The 27064-nt window shown below is 39.5% G+C and overlaps 1 protein-coding gene across 6 annotated transcripts in view; it reads left to right on the top strand.

The window, feature by feature from the left end:
- The window catches only part of BTBD9 (BTB domain containing 9), a 483830-nt gene that overhangs the window by 231331 nt on the left and 225435 nt on the right, over positions 1 to 27064 (top strand). Inside the window, exon 5 of one of the 6 annotated variants that reach the window (XM_055113569.2) lies at positions 17350 to 17436. The exons of the other annotated variants lie outside the window; for them this stretch is intronic. Coding sequence (XP_054969544.1) covers positions 17350 to 17436 — 87 coding nt within the window. The remainder of the gene's footprint in view (positions 1 to 17349; positions 17437 to 27064) is intronic. 6 annotated transcript variants of the gene reach the window in all.

The raw sequence follows: 27064 nt of genomic DNA, 5'->3' as shown, positions 1-27064 counted from the left end.
ATCAGTCATCATAGTAATGATGCAGAATAGTGTTCATTTTAGTGGCAAAATTGGCATTATTAGTATTATAAATTGTTGTAGTCTTCTACTTACAGAATAATTAAAAGCTTAGAAAGATTGATTTTTTTTATTACTTATTTGTCAGGAAATGAGATGTCAGTGTTTTTTTCAGAATTTGTAGATTTATGAGTACCTTGGGATAAATCAGTTTTGACTATTTCAGGTCTAGTATCATTTATTTATATTCCCTTGTTGTTACACATTTAGTTTGTTGAAAGGAAGATTGCTTTGAATACCATAAAAAATGTTAAAATAGTTTCCCTTAGTATTTTTTTTGTTTTGTTTGAGATGGAGTTTCAATCTTGTTGCCCAGGGTGGAGTGCAGTGTCGCCATCTCGGCTTACTGCAACCTCTATCTCCCGAGTTCAAGTGATTCTCCCGCCTTAGCCTCCTGAGTAGCTGGGATTACAGGCATGCACTGCCACAACCGGCTAATTTTGTATTTTTAGTAGAGATGGGGTTTCCCCATGTTGGTCAGGCTGGTCTTGAAATCGCGACCTTAGGTGATCCGCCCGCCTCGGCCTCCCAAAGTGCTGGGATTACAGGCATGAGCCACCGCACCCAGCTCCCTTAGTATTTTTAAGCGAGTATTTTAGAGTCTTCCTAAATTAGCATTTTCCCTTCTTTTATAAATAGATCATATTCTGATTCTTTTAATCACAATGTATTTTAAGTTTCAGGTCAAGTAAGAGATTGACAGGTCTCATAAATGAAATGTACAAATATTTTTAATAGCATTATTTTTTGTAACAGCTTTATTGAGATATCGTTTATATACCATACAACTCACTTGTTTAAAATATATAATTCAGTGATTTACAGTGCCACAGTAAATTTTAGAACATTTTCATTCCCTCACAAAGCAACCTAACAGGTTTAATATAATAGTGGCCCATGTCCTCTGAGCCATTATTTCAGTAGACCTTAAGTAAAGAGACAGGCTCAACACCTAGAAAGGTTATAAAATACATGCATTAATATAGTAAACTATTAATAGCGATATCCTAAATAAAGGTAAATCCTATACTGTAATTTCATCTGTTTATTTTCCTTAAATACAAACACACAGCTATTTACTGATCTTTAGCCTGCCTGTCTTGCTATTTTGTAAGAATGGGTTTAGTGATCTTTAGCATACCTTGCTTCACAACAGTGGTTATCATAGTTGTATCTTCTAGTCCATGCATTCCCCTTTTATTTATTTTTATTTTTAGAGACAGGGTCTCACTTGTCCGGGCTGGACTCAAACTCCTGGGCTTAAGCAATCCTCCTGCCTTAGCCTCGCAAATAGCTGCTGGGACTATAGGCACGCGCCACTGTGCACAGTTGCTATTCTAGTCCATGCATTCTCATCCAAGGTGATATTGCCCCAAGGGAGTAAAAATTCATTCCTGAAGTCTAAAAGAACTTATTCTTTTTATGTATAAAATACAGTTATACATATAGTACACAAACGGATACACAGTGTATCTGTGGGACTAAAATTTCTTGAGGGGTAGGGAGCAGTTGGGGAAAAAATGTTTTGAAAAACTCCTTAGGGTGGTCATAATTAAAAACAGGTTGAACAATACTGCCATAAGGAGAAAACTCATCACTTTAGAGGGACCTGAGAAATTTCAGGTTCTATTAGAAGATTTTCCTAAGGTTCTCCTACAGCAACCAGCAAACTCACTCACTCACTCATCTTGGTACACACATACAATCTCTTCTCCTCTCTGCATCCTTTTTTTCTCTTTGGCGGGGGAGGAGCAGAGTGGAAGTGGTAGAGATAAAGAGGAGAAATGGCCAGCATACACTTCAGTAGGTAAGTCCAGACTGTCTGATTTGTGAAAGGATAGCCTTACATACAATTAGGCCAATTTCTGCATCTGAGCCTTAACACATTTACATGGTAGTTGTGCAACCCTAAACATATTTATTCCTGTATTTAGAGTCAGAAAGAGTGATTTTGTGTAATTTATTTCTCTTGGAAGGCTCATCTCATACCAATGCTTTTGTTTCATCAAGATCCTTTATATTTTTCCCTTAAATTTCCAATGCGGTTAAATCTGACTTTTTATGGGCCATAAGCAAGACATAAATGATAATAGAAAAAAGCATTCTTCAATTATAGGAGGCAAGAATTCTAGGGTACATTGTTCAGCTGCTTTCTTTCCCATGGTAGAAAGCTGATAAATGAATGACTTTTAAAAGGTGTGCCTTTTAAAAAATCTTCCCCTTTGGGAAAAAGTTAGCTGTGATGATTGACTATCCAAAACAAAGACTGCTTCATATCATGGGAAAATGAAAGTCAACTAAAACTAATATTCATATACTTATTTATTTGAAAAATACCAGTTATGTGTCAATACTTTTTTTTTTTCCTCTCTCTCTCTCTCTCTCCTCGAGACAGGGTGTTGCTCTGTCACCTAGGCTGGAATGCAGTGGCGCAATCAGGGCTCACTGCAGCCTCAACCTCCCAGGCTCCAGTGATCCTCCCACCTCAGCCCCCAAGTAGCTGGGACTATAGGCACGTGCCACCATGCCCAGCTTATTTTTGTATTTTTTGTAGAGACGTGGTTTTGCTATGCTGCCCAGGCTAGTATCAAAGTCGCAGACTCAAGTGATCCACTAGCCTCAGCCTCCCGAAGTTCTAGGATTACAGATGTGAGCCACTGCACTGACCTATGTGTCAACACTTTATTAAGTGCTAGGGCACAGAGGTGAATAAGACAAAGCCTTACCCTTTAGGAGATTACATTCTAGGCAAGGATATGGATTTAAAAACAGTTAACTGTTACATGCGAATTAGATAAGTGCAATATTAGAGCATGTCCCAGGCAATGTAAGAGTACAGAGGGAGACACCTGACTTGTCTACAGGGCTAACTACAGCATTACTTCTTAGGAGCTGCCCTTACAAATAGAAGAGGTCAGCGTGGGCAGGGTAGCTCATGCCTATAATCCTGGTGCTTTGGGAGGCCAAGGATCCCTTGAGGCCAAAAGTTTGAGACCAGCCTGTGTAACATAGTGAGACCCTGTCTCCACACACAAAAAATTTTAAAAAGAATAATTAGCCAGGTGTGGTGGCATGTGCCTGTAGTCCTAGCTACTTGGGAGGCTGAGGTGCAGAGCACCTTGTTTGAGCCCAGGAGGACAAGGTTACAGTGAGCTGTGATTGCACCACTCCACTCCAGCCTGGGCAACAGGGCAAGACTCAGTCTCAAAACAAACAAACAAAAAAACAAAACAAAACCACGAGGTCCTTGGGCAAAGGATGGGACCTGCATGTCACACATAGAGCAATGTAGCTTCCAGATCTAGGGTAGACCAGTAATTTGGCACCCTTTCTGGAAATGTTCAATAGTACTGAGGGCTGGAGAGGAGGACAAGGGCTGAGCCCTTTGGTGACTGTGCCCCAAATTGCAGAGCCTCCTCAGCCATGTTTTGTATTTAAATGCGGAAACTGAAAGATGTGAATAAGGTAAGTGTGACATTAGAGAGTGGCTCCAGGCAATGTAAGAGTACAGAGAGGGAGCGGGGCGTGGTGGCTCATGCCTGTAATCCCAGCACTTTGGGAGGCTGAGGCAGGCAGATCACGAGGTCAGGAGATCGAGACCATCCTGGCTAACACAGTGAAGCCCTGTCTCTACTAAAAAAAAAAAAAAAAAAAAAAATTAGCTGGGCATGGTGGCGGGCACCTGTAGTCCCAGATACTTGGGAGGCTGAGGCAGGAGAATGGCGTGAACCTGGGAGACGGAGCTTGCAGTGAGCCGAGATCACGCCACTGCACTCCAGCCTGGGTGACAGAGCAAGACTCCGTCTCAAAAAAAAAAAAAAAAAAGTACAGAGGGGGACACCTGACTCCTCCATAGGGCTGACTACAGCACTACCTCTTAGAAGCTGCCCTTACAAATAAAGAGATTAGGGTAGGCAGGGTAGGTCATGCCTGTTATCCCAACTATCTACAACTCAACATCTATCAGTGCCACTGAAGAATCTCTTTGGGGCTTTCATTCCACCCTACCCTACCCTACCCACCTCCCAGTGGCTAATCAGAAGTGTTTTTCTCCAGTCTCATAGAGTACTTGGTACTATGGAATTCTGTTAAGTGTAATTTTCCTCTCTTTCTTTACATTTCTAGCAATGTATAGTGCCTTAGCGATGTTTTGATGCTACGTCTAGCCAATCTCTCTGGTTCTGGCCAACTTCTCTGGCTCTGTTAGGACTTCATAGGCTCTGTTAGGGTGTTTGAACTTGATCCCGAAGTCAGTGAGGAGCCATTTGAAGAAATATGAGTGAGGCAGAATTTTTTTTTTTTTTTTTTTAAGGACTGCAGCCTAGGCAGCCCAGCAAGAATGGAGGATCGGTGGATAGGAATGGAGATAGATGAGAGTGCCAAACTCAAGACAGAAACCAGTAGGAGGCTGTGATAGTCTAGATGAAATATTATCACGTTGCAATAACGGGGATGAAGAAGAAGAGGAATTGGATTTGAAAGTTATTTAGGTAATAACTGCTGCAATGCTTAGAGAGTAATTGAATAGAAGTAGAGGATAACTCTCCACCTTCTACCTTGGGTGCTGTGTTAGTTTCCTATTGCTGTTGTAACAAATTACCACAGACTTCGTGGCTTAAAACAACACGAAATAATTATCCTGGAGTTCTGGAAGTCAGAATTCCAAAATGGGTCTCACTGGGCTAAAATCAAGATGTTATCAGGGCTGCATTCCTTTCTAGAGGCTCTAAGGGAGAAAGCATTTTCTTTGCTTTTCCAGACTCTAGAGGCTACCCATGTTCCTTGACTCATGGCTCCCTTCCCTCTTCAAAGCTAGCAATCTCTGCCTTCCTCTTCCACTTTTAAAGGCCTTTGTGATTACATTGTTCCCACCCAGATAATCCAGGGTAAATAATCTCCCCATTTTAAAGTCAGCTGATTAGCAACTTTAATTCCATCTGCAACTTTAATTCTCTTTGCCATATAGTCTAATATACTCACAGATTCTGGGGAGTAGGATATGGACATGTTTGGGGAGGGTCATTATGCTACCTACGAAAGGTATGCCTTTGTAGGTAGCTAGGTCTATATTGATAATGATGCCATTTGCTACGTTAGAAAGGGAAAAAAAGCAACTTAGAGTGGGAACATTGAGATAGATGATAACTTTTATTTTAGATGTTTAGGGTTTAAAGTACCTGTAGAACCTTTTAGGGGAAGTGTCTAGTAGGCAATTGAAAGTGTGGGTCTGGAGCTTAGTAATTCTTAATTTGGGTGTCAGTAGTTTTAGGAGAGTAGCTAAAATCATGATATACATGAGTTGCCTAGGACAGGTATATAAAGTAAAAGGAGAAAGCCAGGCACAACTCTTAAATAGCACCCATGTTTATGGGACAGCATAAAGGGAGAGGGCCATGCATAAAGGAGAAGGATACTGATGAACAGCATAGGAGAGGCAGGAAGAAAAAAAGGAAGACTGATATCACAGAAGAATGGGGTAGTCAGTCACATTAAGAGTGCATAGCAGTCAGCAGGGCTGAAAAATATCTGAACAGATCCCATGGAGTAGTGGGGGTGGAAGACCAATGGCAGGCAGCATGCTGAGGAATAAGTGGGAAGAAAGAAAGTGGAGATTGATGTGAAGGAAAAAGAAAAAAGGAGAAAGGGCAGTAGCCAGAGGGAGAAAAGGGTCTTTCTGTTGGTTGTTTTTAAAAAATAATATATGGTTGGGGGAAAAATGATGAATTCAAATCATCAGGGCCTTGTGACTTACATCCTTCATTATTCAGAGAATGAGTAAAATTTATTGGGAGAGCCACTATTAGCTATTATGTATGAGATGCCATGGAACACAAAAGACAGCTCTAAGAATGAGAGAATACCTTCTGGATGACCCCAGTAGTTATGGATGTCTTCCTATTCCAGATAGCAGGGAGAATATTACAACATATTATCAAGCAATCCACTTAAAATAAGCACCTTCACAAGCACAATGTACTGAATAGCAATGATTTTGTTTTTGTAAATGGCGAATTTTGTCAGTTCAGTCTCTTTTAGTGATAGTCCACAAACATAAAGATAAGGTAATAAATGTAACACCTAAACTTCTGTGAAACTTTTGGGGGTAATCTGAACTATGTTAAATGAGCATATAGCTGCATAATAGCTACAATAACAGCACTTGTCACTTTGTCTGGAAAGTGTATCTAGGTGCCAGGCATTGTGCAGAACACTTTACACATAACAAATCATTCAGTCTTCACAAAAACCCCATCAATAGACACCTTATTACAACCATTTTATGGATTATTATTATTATTCTCATTTTATGGTTGGGGAACTTGAAGGTTACACAGTAGGTCAGTGAGACAGAAGGGCTGAACCAGGCATCAAAGTAATAGGTTTCTAATTAGAATATTGTTTAAAAAAAATAGTTGTGTGACCATGGGCAAGTTCCAGCATAGGATGGGATACACTACTCTTTAAAAAAAGCATGAGGTCCTAGAATGTTTGTACAGGAAAATGACATGTAAAACAGAGATGTACCAGTCGCATCACATTCTTAGAAAATGATGTCCCTTTTTGATCTCTGTATTTTGAAAGTGATGAGTAACTGGCTGGTCTAGAGAAGAGCAATCTAGATGATTAATTGGTTAAAAAAATAAGCCTGCTGAGAAAAGATGTAAAACAGGCCTTACAAACTAGAGGTCTAAACAGTGGCATTTTTGTTTGGACTATACAGTGTAAGGAAATAAAAATTGGATGCCAGCTCTTAAAAATTGGGAAATTTCTCTTAAAAATATCCAAATCACCAGCTGCTCTTGAAAAATAGGAAACTTTCTCAACATCAGATCCACAGCCCCCGCTGCCTCACTGCAGTGAGTATAAGCATATGTTCTCCAGTCTGTCCTCATCCAGCTCGCATGCCACCCACGTGGACATTTCAGTTTGTCTTTCCTAGTTTAAGCCACGTTACTGAAGAGGAGTCTAAGTTTGGGAAAGAATACTTTTTAAAAGAGGGATGTTATTGTCCTCCCTAAGGGCATAGTTAAGAAGGAAGGAAGGAGAGAAGGAAAGGATGGAGATGGAAGGACTAAGCTTAATTTGAATCAAAAGAAGAGTTTGGTAGGAAGAAATGATTTCCTAAGGGTTAGGCGGTTGGTAGCAGGGCCACACATTGAACAGTTCCAGTAAGTACCACTTTATATAGTCCATGTGCAACTACTCATCATATACAACTATACACAGTGGGCTAGACTGGGAATTTCTAAGGCAGTTTACAAAAGTTCCAACTGTTTTTTTTTTTTTTTTGAGATGGAGTCTAGCTTTGTCACCCAGGCTGGAGTGCAGTGGCCTGATCTTGGCTCACTGCAACCTCCACCTCCTGGGTTCAGGTGATTCTCTGGCCTCAGCCTCCTGAATAGCTTGGATTATAGGCACACACCATCACACCCGGCTAATTTTTGTATTTTCAGTAGAGTCAGGGTTTTACCCTGTTCACTAGGCTGGTCTCAAACTCCTGACCTCGTTTGATCTGCCTACCTTAGCCTCCCAAAGTGCTGGTATTACAGGTGTGAGCCACCGCCCCTGGTCAGACTTTTTCTTTTTTTTTAATGTAGTCCAAATGGCTGCTGGCTCCTTTGTAGACTGTTACATAGTCGTAAGACTTCAGCTGCTCCCTCAAAATGTCCCCAGTTCCTACCCACAGTGTATGAGAGGGCCTGTTTCCCTACACTCTTACCAACAGAGTATGTTTTTCAAACTTTGAGAGATCTAGTTGGTGAGAGCTTTTCATTTCTGTTATCGAGAAGGAAGTTGAGCATATGTTCGTGTGTTTTGGGGATGCTTGCCGATCTTTTCTGTGAACTCCGCTCGGTTCTGTCTTCCAGTTTTCAACACAGGCTTTAGTTCTTTATTTTAGGAATTCTTTATATATTAGGAATATTAATCTCTCTGTGATAGAAGTTGCAGATATTTTTTCTCAGTTTGTTGTTTGTACTTTTGTGTTGCTTTTTTTTGCTTTTAGTATGTAGAATTTTGTTTTTTATGTAGTCAGATTGACCAGTCTTTTTCCTTTTTGCATCTGGATGATGAGTCACATAGGAAATGTTTCTCTACTTTCAGAATATAGAGGAATTGACCCATTTTAAAATTATTTTTTTTTATATATATGTGTGTGTACATATATATGTATGTGTGTGTGTATATGTGTGTGTATGTGTGTACACACATATATATATATAGGCAGAGGCAGAGTCTTGCCCTGTTGCCCAGATGACACAATCTTGGCTCATTGTAACCTCTGCCTCCCGGGTTCTATCGATCTTCCCACTTCAGCCTCCTGAGTGGCTTGGATTACAGGTACACGCCACCATGTCTGGCTGACTTTTAATGTTTTTTATAGAGACGGGGTATTGCCATGTTGCCCAGGCTGGTCTCAAACTCCTCAGCTCAAGCAATCTGCCCACCTTGGCCTCCCAAAGTGCTGGGATTACTGGTGTGAGTCACTACACCCGGCATTTTTTTTATGCTTAATATTTTTTCATTTTTTATATTTAAGTCTTTGATTCATTTGGAATTTATCCTCATGTACAGTATGAAGATGGATCTGATTTTTTGTTGTTTGTTTGCTTTGGAACTAAAGCACATTGAGAAAGAATGTATCTGATTTTATCTTTTTCCGTATGGCTATCTGGTTAACCCAACAATACTTATTAAAAAGTCCATCCCTGATTTGCGTTGTTGCCTCTATTAAATAGTAAACATACAATTTCAAATGTAGTTTGGCTCTATATCTTGGGTTTTCTACTCCACACCACTGAGCAGTCGATTCATGTGCCAATACTACATTATTTTATTTATAGAGGCTTTATAACATGTTTTAATATCTGCTCTTCTTTTTCAGAGTTTTCTTGGCTATTCTTGCATGACTGCTCTTCTAAATTAGCCTTATAATCAACTTATCTAATTTTGATGGGGAATGGGTTATGGTATTTTTACTGAGATAAACATTTATTAATTAGAATTAGAGAGTAGTGGCATCCTCTGATCTTGTCTTCCTCTCCAAGAACACAGCGTGCAAGTCTACTTTCATGCCATGTTCTTTTTTATGCATGTTGCCCCTCAGTTTGGGCCAGGTTGAGTATGGAGAGTTGGTAAGGATATTCAAGTAGAACTATCTGGTCAGCAATCAGAATGTGGGACAGGAGGTCACAAGAGAGAGAGGTTGGACTGGAGATACATTCAGGGAACCACTTGCATGAATAATATGTGAATTCATGACATGATATTTTCTTGTTTTTTTAAATTATTTTTTATAGAGACAGGGTCTCACTATGTTACCCAGGCTGGTCTTGAACTCCCAGGCTCAAGTGATCCTCCCACCTCAGCCTCCCAAAGTGTTGGGATTATAGGCGTGAGCCACTGTACCCGGCCCTCGTGACATGACATTGCACACTGTTGCATTGTTAAGTTAGTCATTCAGTATCATTCTCTATGGAACTTCCTCACTGAAGATGTTTAATTCATAGGTGTTACATGATCAGGTAATATTTTCATGTTTTCTTATCAATGAAAGTTATTTTAGAGCTGTTCATTTAAAAAATCTTCCATAGCACAGTTCTTCAGTTTCATAGAATAAAAAATGCTAAGTTTTTGAGATTATTCCATTAACATTATTTTTTATTCCTTTTTTTTGTTTGTTTGTTTTGAGATAAGGTCTCACTTGGTTACCCAAGCTTGAGTGCAGTGGTGTGGTCACGGCTCACTGCAGCCCCAGCCTCCTGGGCTCAAGTGATCCTCCCCTCAGCCTCCCAGGTAGCTGAGACTACAGGTGCATGCTACCATGCCTGGCTAATTTTTAAACTTTTTGTAGATGTGGGGGTCTCACACAGTTGCCCAGGGTTGTCTCAAGTGATTACTAGACTCAAGTGATCCTCCCGCCTCAGCCTCCCAAAGTGCTGGGATTATAGGTGTGAGCCACCATGCCTGGACAACTAGATTTTTGTTTCTAATTCTAAGATATATGAGATAGATGTTTTGGATTTTATCAACTATGTAAAAATATTCAAATAAAAACCCTTGATATTCTTTAAGTCATTAATTTCTTTGAGCAAGTGGAATGATTTCTTTTTTTTAAATAAAAACTCATTGATGTGTTATAGCCCAGAAAATATAACGGTTTAGCTCTAGAAAATGATTACAGAATTGGGTTCATGCTAGGGAGATAACTGACTGGATACATTAGTTCGAATTATGCCTTGTTTTTGGTTTTATACTCAGGAAATCACACACTTGTACAACCACCCATAAGCTCACATATTTTATTTATTTGATTATTATTTATTTATTTATATTTTGATACAGAGTCTTGCTCTGTTGCCCAGGCTGGAGTGCAGTGGCATGATCTCGGCTCACTGCAACCTTTACCTCCTGGGTTCAAGAGATTCTCCTGCCTTAGCCTCCCGAGTAGCTGGAACTACAGGCACGGACCACCATACCTGGCTAATTTTTTGTGTTTTTAGTAGAGACAGGGTTTCGCTGTGTTAGCCAGGATGGTCTCAATCTCCTGACCTGGTGATCTGCCCACCTCGGCCTCCCAAAGTGCTGGAATTACAGGCGTGAGCCACCATGCTCAGCCAGATCACATATTTTAGAGATAGCCTTTTCAAGAAATTCTTAATCAGTAAACAGGAGTTTATGAACATCTGTTTTCCTGAATTTTAGAAATATAGATTAGAAATAAGTATTTAAAAAACAACTACAGGGTACTCTATCTTACATCTTTTCTCCCATTTCAAAACTAATGAACACTTATTAAGCCCTTATAGAATATCTCAGAAAAGTATGCTGATTAAGTTTGCTTAAGGAATTAAGTTAATTCACATTATGTTGTAGGCCACCAATCATTTGTCTTGGGTTTTGTTTTGTTTTGAGATGGAGTCTGTCTCTGTCACCCAGGCTGGAGTGCAGTGATGTGATGTCAGCTCACTGCAACCTCCACCTCCCTAGTTCAAGCGATTCTCCTGCCTCCGCCTCCCAAGTACCTGGGATCACAGGCACCTGCCACCGTGCCTGGCTAATTTTTGTATTTTTAGTGAAGACAGGGTTTCACCATGTTGGCCTGGCTGGGCTCGAACTCCTGGCCTCAAGTGATCCGCCTGCCTTGGCCTCCCAAATTGCTGGGATGACAGGCATGAGTCACTGCGCCTGTCCACCAATTATTTCTCTTTGGTCTTTTTCTATAGCACTGGTACCTGAAGTAGTACCTAAGCATTAGAATTTCGTATCACTTTCCTTTGGATACTTCCTTTGGGCTCTGTGTTTCCTGAGAATGGACTGAGTGAGGGAGGGATGGTAGAAATGCTACTGCTTTTAGCCTTAGTTTTTCGGACAAAGAGGGGTAAAGACAAAATTAATTTGGAAGCCTGTTGTTGGTAAGACTTAGGAAATAATAAAAGATGTTCCCTCTTTGCATATATTCTTTTTTTGTTGATTCTACACAGCAGCTGTTTACTTTGGAGTATTTATAGTTTGTATGTTCAGTGGTTTTTCAGGGATTTTTCTTGTTAAGCCAACATGCAAATATAGTGACCTTAACAACTATATCTCATGATGTAAGGCTAAGGTGTCAATGTGGCAGTCTTGGAATTATTTCAACCCGAGCAAAGGAAAAACAAACATTGGTGGGTTCATCCCCTATCCAGATCACAAAGCTTTGGATTCTTTTTGGATTCTCTTCAATGTATTTAACCTTTAAGCATTAGGATAGTAGGCAAAGGAAGTAAGAGAATATGAGAACTGTTTTTTTGGTTTTGTTTGTTTTGTTTTGTTTAGAGACAGGGTCTTGCTCTGTTGCTGGAGTGCAGTGGCGCGATTATAGCTCACTGCAGACTTGAACTCCTGGGCTCAAGTGATCCTCCCGCCTCAGCCTCCCAAGAAACTGGGACTGCAGGTGCATGCCACTACACGTAACTAATTTTTCTATTTTCTTTTGAGATGGGGGTCTCACTGTGTTGCCCAGGCTGGTCTCGAACTCCTGGCCTCATGTGATCCTCTTGCCTCGGCCTCTCAAAGTGCTGAGATTACAGGCATGAGCCACCACGCTTTGCCAGTGCCATGATTTTAAATCATGTCCCTCAAGTGTTAGTAAGTAAAGTGGCCTAATTTTAGGTTATGTATCAGCTGTTTCATTGGGATTCCTTTTTTAGGAAAAATAAATTATCTCCAAAAAGAAAGCAAAAACAGCTTTCCTTTGATCTGATTATACATCAGAGTTGTTCCATTGAGGACCTTGAATGCAGGGATTCTTGAATTTATCTGGATGGAAAGGCAAGCATGATGGATTTTGTTAGTCTTCTAATTGAATCCAGTTTTGATAATTATTTCCATTGCTACTTCAGGATTTACAATTGATCATCTTTATATCAATATCTTTATATATATATATATATGAACATAGGAAAACATTGTGAAAATACCCATGGAAAATGAAATAGTTTTTGGTTTTTGTTGAAAGCAGTCACTTAGCTGATTTTGTCTTGCATATTTCCCCACATTTAACTTTACCCAACTTAGCTCCCTTTTTCCAAGTTAGAACTGAAGTCTAGCACATTGGGAAAATGACTTTTATTAAATGCATGACTAGAATTCTTCAAAACCCCAGGTAGACTCTGCAAGGGGCTGCTGCAGGTTGCACACAGGAAGAACTGTGGCTGGTCTGCTTCTCGTCCTGATCCGGGCATAGCCAGGCTGGTACACAGGCATACTGGATAAGTAATTGGTCTTAAATATAACATTGCAAAGAACTAGAACTCAAAAGTGATTCCCTACTGAAAGAACTTCCTCTTTTATTGCTCTGAAATGATCTTTCAATTTGGCCTCATTCTGAAAGTTGCCATTTGAATTGGACTGGGAACAAAAGTTGGAATTTATTGAAAACAACTCATTGCTTAATCTCTGGCAATTTTATTTTATATGTGATCAACAGATGTGTTGCAAGTTGGATTCAAAAGGAAAATAAAAGTTTAAACAGTTAAAATGTCATCAAATACTTTTCCAAACCTGTAGGAAAATAAAATTAAAATCTATTTGAGAAATACTCAGGTGCAACATACATTTTTATTCTGCTTTCTTCTTGTTCACTCCCATTTCTGCCTCCCATTCTCCTTACAAAAGACAGCCAGGTAGTGGAAACAGAACAAGGAATTTGAACTCTGACTTCACTTCCAGTCCCGGTTCTGCTACTTACCATGTGAATCCTTCTCAGACTGGTCATTGAGCTTCCTTGAGCATGGTGATAATCATAGCCAGGCATAGTGGCACTCGCTTATAGTCCCAGCTACTCAGGAGGCTGAGGCAGGAGGATTGCTAGAGCCCAGGAGTTTGAGGCCGCAGGGCACTGTGGTCGTGTCTGTGAATAGGCACTGCACTCCAGCCTGGGCAGCAAAGTGTGATCCCCATTAAAATATCATAATAAGAAAGTACTTTGTCCTACCTTCCTCACCAAGGTGATTATTGATTTCAGATGACACGATACCTGTAGAAATTTAGTTTCCCCAATGTGATTCTTCTTATTAAGATTGCATATCCAGGACTAGTCTTTTAATCTTCTAACATTGTTTTTGAGAGTAAGAGTATCAGAAAATTATTTTTCCAATTCTTCTAGTACTACCACTGGGAATTGGGAATGCCAACTCCTTACTGTAAATGAAAATGTATTCCCTAATCTAAGAGGTCTTTTCCAAGTACCAATTCTGACAAGAAATTTAATGGAATGGTAATGTATGTATATTCCTATACAGTGTGATGTGGGGCGTGCTTCAACTTGCTGATAGTCAGTAGAATTTGGAGATTAAAAAAACACACACACAATCAATTCTCGGGCTTTAGATCAAAATCTCAACAGCACTTAGAGCTTGGCAAAGAATTTTGCCTTTGGCCTATGCTGATGCTCCTTATGGTTACTCTTTTCTGAGACTCTAAAATGTTAGATTTGTGTAGGAGCCAACGATTTATAAGAAGGTGCTAGGTCCCTGTCCTACGGAGTTGTGAAGAATTTCTTTCCTTATCTTCCCTTGCCTTTTACCTAAAGACCTATGAATGTGTGTTGGATCTAAGCTCAGGTTTTGGGTTGAGAGGCCTAAAGTTGAGCCCACTTGAATGGTAGCTTACCAATACATGTCTCTGCTGACGTCATAGCTCGTTAACATTCTGTCCATTGTTGTTGATCTCTGAAGCACCCACATTTCACTGCCCCTCCCCCAACATCTTCACAAAGCTTTTATTCCCCCAAAGACGTTTTCAAAATTTCATTTGTAACTGTTGTGCACAGCTGACATGGAGAATTATTCTAGGTGCTGAATTGTTTATCACTAGAATATTTAGACCAACACTAGAAGATCTGCGATCAGTATGGAAACTCAGATAGGCTTTATGGCTGCTTTCCTGAGTGCATTGACTTCTATTTATTTGGGAATATTTAGTATTAAAAAGTTATAGAACAAATATGGATAAAATAATTTGAAGGTTTTGCCATCACAAAACCTTATATCATTTGCACTGAGAATGTAACACTAGCTGGGTGTTATGGTTTGTTTTTTTTTTTTAACAACAGAACCAATAAAATGATTAATATGTGTTTTTGCAGGAGCTTATTTTTCATTATAGCTTCAGTATTGGAGGAGAGATTAAATTTCTGAATATGAATCTGATTTTTCAGACTTCCAACTTCCTGTAAGTTTTTATGTGCTGATGCAGAGTTGCTGCTTTCAGGTCATAGCAATTTAGCTTTTCTAGAAGCTATTCTTTTTCTAAGTGACTGGCAGGAATCATTACTCTCTATGGCAAGAAACCAGAAGTTGGCAGGAGCCCTACAATGACTGTCCAATTTTTTTTTTTAACTGTTTTGCCAGTTTCCAGATTTTCTTCCCTTGTCTTATAGGGTATCAGGTTCAAAGCGAGTGATACACATGTAGTCACAGACCTGCCCAGGCCAGGTATGAGGGATCAGGCCCTTCCTCAGATAGATTGTCTATTTAGCATTCTGGATAGAAGCCAGAGATCATGGTACGTTCCTAGAATTGCACAACTCAAAGCTACAACCATCAGGCAAGTTTTGTATTTGTTCCTGAAACTCTTACATTGTTACTTTGATTTCTTCTGATTGTTTAGAGGTATGAATCAGACAAGATCGTTTCATAACGATTGACAATAAGCACTGAAAGCCTCAGTGATGACAGTAATATTTCCTACCTCAGCCTCTTGCCAGTATGAATTTTACAACACTGAAAAGGGCTAGGGCTCTAACCTGAAGCGATTTCTGAATTTGCCTCTTTTCTGACAGAATTAATTGAAGTAGAAAGTATTTCAAGTGGGGGCCACTCTGGAACTGAGCTCTACCTTTTTACCTGGAGTGAAACCATCCTAATTTTATCCTCTGCTGGCCAGGGTCAATTTGATAATAACAAGCCCAGAATGAAACACATCAGTTTATCCCTTATCTGCAGTAACAACTAGAAATGCTTTTGCTTGTTTGAACTTTGCCCTCCCTAGAATCTTGATATTTGTTTTGAATTTGGTTTTTGGCAGAATGAGATCCCATGCATGCCAGGCAGGCTCAGGGATGAAGAGTTAGTAGTTTGGGGTTTTGTTTTTTTATTGACTTGCTCTGGGCGGAAGCTTTCACTTTTCAAATGTGTGATTCTTCTATTGCCCTAGCTGTGCTGTCAGTAATGAATGCATCCTCTGTTTTGGAACTGTGCCAGATAAGATGCAAATTTGTCTATTCTACTTCTGTATCAAGTAAGGTTACCTAACTGGGTCTACTACTGTTTGAAGATATTAAAGACTCACAAAATCATGCTATGGTAAATGAAGAGTACTTGTTCTCTAAGTCTGCTGAGGAAAGAAAATGGGCTAGTGTGCTAAAGGAATGGATTTATATTAGCAGCTTATTTTGGAATTTTAAAAATTGAGATATAGTTAATATGCCATAAATTCACCATTTTAAGGTGTACAATTAAGTGGTCTTTAGTGTATTCAGAAGGTTGTGCATCCATCACCACTAACATTTTTTATCACCCTAAAAAGAAACTCTGTATCCATAAGCAGTCACTTCCCAATCCCTTCTCTCCCCATCCCCTGGCCACCACTAATCTGCTTTATGTCTTTATGGATTTGTGTATTCTGGACATTTCATGTAAATGGAATCATACAATATGTGGCCTTTTGTGTCTGGCTTCTTTTACTTCATATAATTTTCTCAAGGTTCATCTGTGTTATAGCATATATCAGTACTTCATTTCTATTTATGGCTGAATAATGTTCCATTGTATGAATATACAGTATTTTACTTATCCATTCATCAGTTGATGGATATTTGGGCCATTTTAGTCTTTTGGCTGCTGTGAATAATGCTGCTATACACATTTATATACATGTTCTTGTATGGACATATGTTTTCAGATCCCTTGAGTATATAACTAGGAGTAGAATTGCTGGGTCATATGGAAATTCTGTCTTTAACTTTTTGAGGATCTGCCAGACTGTTTTCCATAGAAACTGTACCATTTTACATTCCCACTAGCAGTATGAAATGGTTCTAATTTCTCAACATCCTCATCAACACCCATTGTCATTATCAGACATTTTTGATTATAGCCATCCTTGTGGGTATATCAGTTGTGGTTTTCATTTGCATTTACCTGATGGCTAATAACATTGAGTGTCTTTTCATATGCTTATTGGGGATTTACAGGGTTTTATTTGGAAAACATCTTATCCAGATTCTTTGTCGCTTTTTAAATTGAGTTGGTTTTTGTTTATATGCCCATTGTTTAATTGGATTTTTAAAAATTGTTGAGTTTTAAGATATACATATGTATATAATACCAGACCCCTATCAGATATATGATTTAATTTTGTGGGGAAATATTGTCTCTCCTTTTGTGGGTTGTCTTTTTGCTTTCTTGATAATGTCCTTTGAAGCACAAAAGTTTTAAATTTTGATGAAGTCCAATTTATTTTTTCTTTGGTTGCTTGTGATTTAGGTTTTCCTTTTCTTCTCTTCTCTTCTCTTCTTTTCTTTTTTCTTTTCTTTTCTTTCCTTCTTCTCCCCTCCCTTCCCCTCCCCTTCCCTCCCCTCTCCTCTCTTTGGACAGGGTTTCACTCTATCACCCAGGCTGGAGTGCAATGATAGCTCACTGCAGCCTCTGTGTCCCAGGCTTAAGCAATTCTCCCACCTTAACCAGCTGAGTAGCTGGGATGACAGGTGCACACCACCAAAGTCCAGCTAATTTTTTTTTCTAATTTTAGTGGAGATGGAGTCTCACTATGGTGCCCACTCTGGTCTCGAACTCCTGAGCTCAAGCAATCCTCCCTCCTTGGCCTTCCAAAGTGCAGGTATTATAGGCATGAGCCACCAAGTCTTGCTGATTTAGGTTTCATTGCTAAGAAATTGTTGCCTAATCTAAGGTTATAACATACACCTCTATTTTCTTCTAAAAGTATTATAGTTTTGGCTGTTATGTTTAGGTCTTTGATCCATTTTTAGTTACTTTTTATATATGGTGTGAGGTAAGAGTCTAAATTCATTCTTTTGTATTGGACATCCAGTTGTCCCAGGCACATTTTCCCCTTTGAATTGTCTTGGCAGCCTTGTCAAAAATCAGTTGACCATAGATGTATGGGTTTATTTCTGTACTCTCAATTTTATTCTGTTGGTTTATATGTCTACCCTTATGCCAGTGTTACGCTATCTTGATTACTGTGGTCTGTCATAAGTTTTAAAATCAGGAAATGTGATTCTTCTAACTCTTTTGGGGATGGGGGATTGTTTTGGCTATTCTGGGTTCTTTCCATATGAATTTTAGGATCAGGTTGTCAATTTTCTACAAATAAGTGTGTTGGGATTTTGAAAAGGATTGCATTGAATCTATGGATTGCTTTGAGAAGTATCGTCACCTTAACATATTAAATCTTTTAATCCACGAACACAGAATGTCTTTCCATTTATTTAGGATTTCTTTAATTTCTTTCAACAATACTTTATAGTTTTCAATGTACTAGTCTTGCATATTTGCTAAATATATTTCTAAATATTTTATTCTTTTTGATGCTATTGTAAATGAAATTGTTTTCTTAATTTTATTTTCATTTTTTCATTGTTCATTTATAGAAATACAATTGATTTTGTATATTGATTATATTAGCAATTTTAAAGAACATCTTCTGGTTATAATTTCAAATATATTGGAACCAATATAGAAAGCCACTTGTAGTCTTCGTTAGGATTCTTTTAAAGAGTAGAGTATGTATAGTTAACATTTGTTGAACACTTATTAGGTGTCAGGCATTAAGCTGCTATGTATGTTACAATGAATTATTCTCATTTAATGCTAACTTTTGTCTTCATTTTACAATGAAGAATCCTTGCCCATAGTCCTACGATAAATCAGTGGCAGAGCTGGAACTTGAACCCAGGTCACTCACTCCAAAGGCTGTTTTCTTAACCATTTGACTATACATACTGCCTTTTTGTGAATAATTCATAATAGCTCTATCCTGGAACCTAGACAATAGATTAAGCAACATGGAAATATTCTCCAGGTCTCTACTTCTTGTCTCTTTACCAGGGTTGATCATTTCACTTTTATACAACAATGATTCTGTTCCTCCTTTGGGAAATTTTAATTTCAAAGGATCCTTCAGCAAGACTGTTTGAGCCATTATCGAGCCTGGAGGCAAACATGGTAAACAAAAGGTGTATAAATACTGTATTAGTCCATTTTCACACTGATATAAAGATACTACCTGAGACTGGATAATTTATAAAGGAAAGAGGTTTAACATTGACTTGCAGTTCTGCACGGCTGGGGAGGCCTCAGGAAACTTACAATTATGGCAGAAGGCAAAGAGGAAGCAAGGCACATTTTACATGGTGGCAGGAGAGAGAAGAAGAGAAAGAGCAAGGAAGTGCCACACTTAAACCATCATCTCTCGTGAGAACTCCCTCACTATCATGAGAACAGCATGGGGAAACAGTCCCCATGACCCAGTCACCTCCCACCAGGTCCCTCCCTTGACATGTGGGGATTACAATTCGAGATGAGATTTGGGTGAGGACACAGAGCCAGACCATATCAAATACCAATTGTGATACATATTATGGAAGGAAAGAACAGGGTGCTCAGAGAGTAATATGATGTCCTAATCTGGAAAGAAGGTCAGGGAAGGAAAAGACTCTTGAGCCATGACCTGGCCTGAAGTAATTAGCCTGGTTTAAAGAAGGGGAAGGAGCACTGTAGCAGAAGGAATAGGAGATGTTTATCTCATAGGATTATGGTGAAACTTAAATAAATAGTACACATGAGAATTCCTAACCTAGACCAGGCACAAAGTAAATTCTTTTAAAAAATTATTTTAAAGTTGTTACAGTGAGCATGAATACTTTTGTAATCAGAAAGCCAAATAAACGTTTAAAAGTAGTTGATGCTCTGAGAGAGACTAAACTACCTTGGATTGTGTATTTGCTGAGACAAGAGGGAATCTGGGCTGGTATCCTAGGGAGTGATGATTGGAGTGAATGAAAAAGGATAAGGGTGCAAAAGAACCTGAGAAGGATTGGTCAGAGAGGCATTAGAAGAACCTAGGGAAGATGTTACAAAAGGCGGAGGGAAGAAGGCTTTTGGGGAGAAAGGGTGGTTAATCATGCTATATACCTGTAAGGCTGTCAAATGGGGTAAAGACTGAAAAGAGGCCATGGGGTTTGGCCCTTAGAGGACATTGAGTGATTTTTCAGATTAGTTTCAGTAGAGCAAAGGAGAAAAGGAACAGATTGAGACACTAAGCCTATGAGAAAGTGGAACGTGGGTATATAAACTATGGGCTGTAGAAGTTTGATAAGAAAGGGGAGATAAGAGGGGCTGATTACTTAAAACAGGTGTGTTGCTTAAGGATCTGGGCTGAGAGGAAGTGCTAGCAGCGAGAGAGCAATTAAAGATACTACAGAGAAGAAATAGCTGATGGGACAGGTGGAAGAAGGAACTGGTGAAGGAAACAGGACTCGATGGGGTCAGGAACACAGGTACAGAGGTATGCCTTGGAAAGGAAGAGTGACAGGAAAGCCAAAAATAGTGGAAAGATCAGAACAAGGCCAGGCACTGTGGCTCACACCTGTAATCCCAGCACTTTGGGAGGCCGAGGCGGGCGGATCACCTGAGGTCAGGAGTTCAAGACCAGCATGACCAACATGGAGAAACCCCGTCTCTACTAAAAATACAAAAAAAAAAAAAATTAGCTGGGCATGGTGGCACATGCCCATAATCCCAGCTACTCTGCAGGCTGTGGCTGGAGAATCGCTTGAACCCTGGAGGCGGAGGTTGTGGTGAGCTGAGACTGCGCTGTTGCACTCCAGCCTGGGCAACAAGAGCGAAATTCTGTCTCAAAAAAAAAAAAAAAAAACAAAAACCACAAAGAAAGAAAAGATCAGAACATAGTCAGATGGCTACTCCTAGCTGCAAAGGACTTTGGGAAATACAGCCTTTATTCTAGGCAGATATGGGTTCAGCTTAAAAAAAAATCTAGGTTGTTTTACTTAGGAAAAAGAGAATAGATGGATTCTTGGATAGGCAACTCACAGTCTCTGCCATAGATTACCAAACGCATCTAGGGTGGTTGGTGAACCTATATAGGGAATTTAAATTATTTATTAGTTACTGGTAACCTCATTTTAATGACATTTTATTGACGCATTTTATTGACACAAAGTTTAAGTAAGCTTCTGCAATTCATACAATGAGTAGAAAACATAGCAGAAACAAGTCTTTATGCTCCCAAGTCCAGCATTCTTTCACTTGCACTGTTGCCTTTCATGTGATTATATGTGTATAGTATTTGTAGTTAATCTAGTAGACAATTTTAAGATTTAGAGATTTACTTTCAGATATCCTAATATTCTAAATCTAGGTAGTATTAGTTGCATTATATTAAAGTCTAGAAAGATTAAGAAATCCCTGGGATTTAGATGTAGTCCATTGAAAAGCTTTTCATAATGGATTTAATTTAGTTTTTGTTCAGAAACCCATTTGGCTGTTGAGACACAGTCATTTCTCAGTGTTTTTACAAAGTGTTTGCAAATTTTTCTCACCATAGGACCTGCTATTATATCATAAGGACTGTGAACACTGGTGAAAGCTATTCCTGAACACCATTTATTTTAAAAACAAACCTTTTCCTACTAAAAACAAATGTTTCTCTCTCTTAGTGTTATGAAACGTTTCATCTTAGAAAACCCATGATGGAATGAAAGTAGTGTGATGGCAAAAGGCTCTGAACTGAGGGCAGGGAGTGTATATCTCCACAAGTCACTTCTTCTGGCCACAAATTAAATTAAATTAAATAATTATATGTTTAAATGGGTATAAGAATAAATAAATGGGAAAAAATGGTAAGTGCTTTGATGAAGTAAAGTTGAAATAAACAGATAATGTTAAACTCTATTTCAGCCATTAGCTAATTTTCTTCTCCTTTGTTGTCGTAGCTAACTTCTTTGGGGGTTTCCTTCTTTTCTGGACCTGTGTGCCTATGAAGGGAGGGTGAGTGGGCAATGGAATCATTAAGAGCCAGTGAGCAGGTAGACAGAGGATGGCGAAAGGGCCTGGATGAGGCCACTGCAGAATAATCAGGCTGTGACTTGTATTGTTTCTTTTAAGTTTGGATGGTTCAATGACAGCCCTCAAGAGGGTATTTACTTCCTCCTTCCCATGTATTTTGTCTGAATATGTGACATTGATTCCTTGGTATGGCCTCATATTCCTAACATTCAGGCTTGCCATGCACACAGTTATCTGAGTGTGAATGAGGGGAGGATTGGGACAGAGAAGAAAGAGAGACTTGTGAACCTGGCACAAGTACAATTTTATATTTCTCTCACTGATCTTTTAACCATAGACTGTTTAGGTTTAAAGGCCTAGAGAAGTCATTTAATATAGTGTTTTTAAAATTGTGCTTCATGGAACCCAGTGATATGTCAGAACCAAGTAGGTGGGGCTCCTTGTAGTTAGGAACATGTATCTTGATGAAAGTTGTAAAAATCAAATGAAGTCATGTCACTCCTCTACTAAAACTTCTCAGGGCTCCTCTTCACCTATGGCATAAAGTCCAAGATCCACAGCTTAAAATGCAGAGCCTTGCATGATCTGCCCACTCTGTGCCCATGCAGTTTCTCCTGCTCCATTCCTTCTACTCTATTATATATTCCAATAGTACCGCACTCCTGCTCCTTCCGTAAACCTGTCAGGCTATTTATAACTCTCTGCATTTGCACTTGACGTTTCCTCCACAAGAATGCTTTGTTTGTCCAGTATACTTCCTTACTCCCATCTCATTTATCCCCAAACTTAACTAACCCCTCAGCCCTATCTATCACTGTCTTGTGATTCTGCTTTATTTTCTGTATAACACCTATCACAATCTAGAATGATAATGTGTTTGTTTGTGTCTTCCACTTTTCTCACTCTGCACACTCTTTCTTAGCAATTTCATGGGCTCACATGGCATCTGTTAATAACACGTCTTCATCTCCTGCCTAGTTCTCTCTCCTGTGCTTGCGAATAGCACGCTGAAATATGGCCACTGCATAGCTTCACTAGAGTGATGCGCAGGCACCTGAAATTCACAACAGAATGCCTCAAGGTAATTAATCCTACCTTCCAACATGTTCTTCTTTTGAAGTTCTCATCTCAATGAGTTGCCCCATCCACAAAGCTGGGCGTCATCTTTCATTCCTCCCCTCTTCCACAGCCAGTCATTTCTATCTGGCAATGGTTTGTCCTTAAATTCTTTTCCAGTCTTCTTTTCTACATCTCCATTGCAATAACTAATTGCCCTTTTCTTGCTTAACTTGTGTACTGTCTTATTCTAGGTCCTCTAGAACAGTGCTGTCCAATAGAAATATTATGTTATTTTAAATTTTCTAGTAGCTACATTAAAAAAAATAAAAAGAAGCAAGTGAGATGGTGCAGTGGCTCACACCTGTAATCCCAGCACTTTGGGAGGCCAAGGCAGACGAATCACTTGAAGCCGGGAGTTCAAGACCAGCCTGGCCAACATGGCCAAACCCCGTCTCTACTAAAAATACAAAAATTAGCCGGGTGGGGTGGTGCACACCTGTAATCCCTGCTACTTGGGAAGCTGAGACCTGAGAATCACTTGAACCCAGGAGGCAGAGGTTGCAGTGAGCCGAGATTGCGCCACTACACTCCAGGCTGGATGACAGAGTGAGACCTTGTCGCAAAAAAAAAAAAAAAAAAAAAAAAGAAAAGAAAAAAAGAATCAAGTGAAATTAATAATGTATTTTATTTAAACAATATATTCAAAATATCAATTCAACATGTAATCAACATAAAAAGCGGCGTGTTTAAAATTTTCTTTTAAATACTAGTCTTCAAAATCCAGTGTGTATTTTACACTTACAGCTCATCTTAATTTAGATTAACCACATTTCTACCTCTAAATAGGTAACTGTGGGCAGTGACTACTGCAGTAGGCATTAACAGCTGTAGGATATAGAGCCTGAGGCAAGAATTAAAGTGCTGACATTTTTTTAGTGACTTCCAGCCCAAAGTGGCAAGGGTAAAGGATAAAGGAAAATCAAGGAGGGAAAAGTAGGATATAGCACCTTACCTTGCTGGTCATGGCAAGACACACAGCAGGTTGTTCAGACACGGCTTCACCCTAATTTTTTGTTTCCCACTGACTTCCTCCAACTGCTTGGCAACTGTTCAGAAAGCAGTATGACATTTTATCCAAGTTCACAGGTAGAAGGGTGACTCAGTATATGTTAAAGAGAAAGTTGGTGGAGGTTGAGGGAATCTTAGAGACATAGTAGGTTCACATTCAGTACACTAACTAAGCTTTTTGGTTTTGGTTTTATCTTTCTTCTGTTTAGTTCCCAAACAAGAACAATGTAGCCAGATATTCTTGCTAAATGTAGCTCTGACTGTCATTTCCCTCTTTTAAAACCTCCAGTGACTTCCATTGTTTTCATGATAAAGGCTAATATCATTTCATTAAAATTTTTACTTGATCTGGCCCTGTCTTTTTAACTTCTTACCTCAGTCACCTTCCTCTCATCTTAAATGCTGTGTATATTAGTTATATATTGCTGTGTAACAGATCACCCCAAACGTAGTGACTTAAAACAAGGCCAGGTGCGGTGGCTCACGCTTATAATCCCAACACTTTGGGAGGCCGAGGCGGGCGAATCACGAGGTCAGGAGATCGAGACCATCCTGGCTAACATGGTGAAACCCCATCTCTACTAAAAATACAAAAAATTAGCTGGGCTTGATGGCACATGCCTGTAATCCCAGCTACTCGGGAGGCTGAGGCAGGAGAATCGCTTGAACCCGGGAGGCAGAGGTTGCAGTGAGCCGAGATCACACTGCTGCACTCCAGCCTGGGCGACAGACCGAGACTCTGTCTCAAAAAGACACACACACAAAAAAAACAGTAAACATTTATTATCTCACAGTTTCTAGGGATTAGGGATTTGAGAGTAGTTTAGCTGAGTGGTTCTGGCTTGAGGTCGCTGTCTTAGTCTCTTCAGGCTGTTACTAACAAATACTATTAACTGGGTAGCTTATAAACAACAGAAATTTATTTCTCACAGTTCTGGAGGCTGAGAAGTCCAAGATCAAGGTGCCAACAATTTTGGCATCTGGTGAGGGCCATTTACTCATTTATAGGTGGTGCTTTCTAGCAGTGGCCTCACATGACAGAAGGGACAAAGAAGCTTTCTCTGGCCTTTTTTTCTTTTTTTGAGACAAGCTGGCACGATCATGGCTCATTGCAGCCTTGAACCTCCCAAGTTTAAGCAATCCTCCCACCTCAGCCTCCTGAGTAGCTGGGACTATAGGTGCAAACCAACATGCCCTGTTAATTAAAAAAAAATTTTTTTTGTAGAGGCAGGGTCCCACTATGTTGTTCAGGCTGGTCTCTAACTTTGGGGCTCAAGTAATCCTCCCACCTCAACCTCCCAAAGTATTAGGATTATGGGTGTGAACCACCACACCTGGCTCTCTGGCCTCTTTTATAAGGGAACTAATCTCATTCATGAGGGCTCCTCACTCATGACCTAGTCACCTCCCCAAAGCCCCCACCTCCTAATTCTGTCCATTGGGGTTAGAATTTCAACATATGAACTTTGGGGGTGGGAAATAAATATTCAGATCATCACAGTCTCTTTTTTCTTTTTTTTTTCCCCTCTCTTTTTTGGTTATATCATCTGTCAGCTCATACCTACAACACAGTCTCTTATAGGATTAAAGTCAAGATGTCAGCCAAGGCTATAGTCATCTAAAGTTATGAATAGGATTGAGAAATTCATTTTTCAAGGTGGCCCATTTGCATGGTTGGCAAGTTGACACTGGCCGTTGGCAGATTTTCCACATTTTCCTATATAGAGGGCTGCTCGAGTGTCCCTACAGCATGGTGGCTGCCATCCTCCAGAGAAAGTGATCTAAGAGAAAGCAAAGCAGAAGCTGCCATGTTTTTTTTTTTTTTTTTCCCCTAGACTTGGAAGTCAGACATTGTCATTTTGGGACTGACCTTTGTAACCAATAGGATATTAGTATGAGAAGGAACGACATAAAGATATGAATAACAGAAAACAACCATTGGGTGCCATTTTGGAGGCTGGCTACCACTGTATGATGCATCTGTAAAATTTCTTTTTAGCCCCTCTGGCATGCCCTGACTTGTCTCTGGATATTGCTACATATTGTTCTTTCTTACCACAAAAAACTTCTCCCTTCTGTTTCTCTTCTCCTTGCTTGTCTTTCTAACTTCGTTTTATCCCTCAAGTTCCAATCCAGATATGTCTTTCTGTGAGAAGCATTCTTTTTACCAGGACAGCCCCCACCCTATCACCACCATCAGCACCAATGGCCTACTTATTCTATGCCATTAGAATGCCCTGTCCTTCTCCTTTCGTAGTACTTACTACATTTTATTATAGTTGCCTGTTTCCTGGCCTGACTTCCCCACTAGACTCTTAAGTTCATGAGGGCAAGGACTACATCCTTCTGGTTTATTGTTATATCCTCAGTACCCAGCATAGTACTTGACAACACATCATAGGTTCTCAGTAAATAGTTGCTGGTTGGAAAAATGAAGGAAGGTATAGATGGGTGAGTGGATGGATGGATGAATGACCAAACATCTTGTCTTTTCTACTAGACTCTGAACTCCTAGAGAACTGTGCCCTCATCTTTTTGTTTTTGTATCCCCAGGATATTACATAGTGCCCAAACAGATAATAGGCCCCTATTAAATATCCCTTTCTCCTTTCTTCTCTTTCTCCCAATTCTTCTTAATAGAATGAAGATTTTGAGATGCTCCACATCTCCATCTGTCTGTCATAAGTGGTAAATCTGATTATGTCAAAAATTCACCTTTTGGTTATTTTTATTGTCAAATATTGCAGACATTCCCCTGTAAGTCAACATTGTAATACAATTTCAGATAATTTGTATTTGTAATGAGAGGGTATAACAGCCCTAGCAGTGTTCATTCAGGCTTTAGCAAGTACCTTGACCATGAAAGGTGTTTTGTGAATGATTGGTGAATAAATTCAACATATTGCTAAGTGCTTTTTATTGAGTAACTGTGTTGTGGCTAGTATAGGAAGTGAGAAGTTTTTCGTAGATTTTTTTTTTTTTAATTAGACCAAGGAATTACTTACTGGCATAGAAGTTGAATAAGTTCTTTCTGTTTGTGGATTCGAAATTTAAGAGAAAATTGACCTACTATTGTGGTTTCGGTTGTTTCTAAGGCCAGTTCTCTTCTGGCTCTGCTAGCTTTGTGGAAAGGCAGCAAGCAAAAGGGAGACTTGTCGACAATGTTGGCCCTGCCTCCTCCCCTCAGAATATGCAGAACTCAGAGTCAATTTGCAAGAACCTCCAGAATGAAAGCAATAGCCTTAAATATGGCTACATGTTCCTCTTATTCTTTTTATTCCCATTAAAAA

The sequence above is a fragment of the Pan paniscus genome, chromosome 5 (genome assembly GCF_029289425.2).
Source record: "Pan paniscus chromosome 5, NHGRI_mPanPan1-v2.0_pri, whole genome shotgun sequence".
In the NCBI taxonomy this organism is placed as follows: Eukaryota; Metazoa; Chordata; class Mammalia; order Primates; family Hominidae; genus Pan; species Pan paniscus.
Note: the sequence above shows the minus strand (reverse complement) of the source record. Positions and strands in the feature narration are given on the sequence as shown.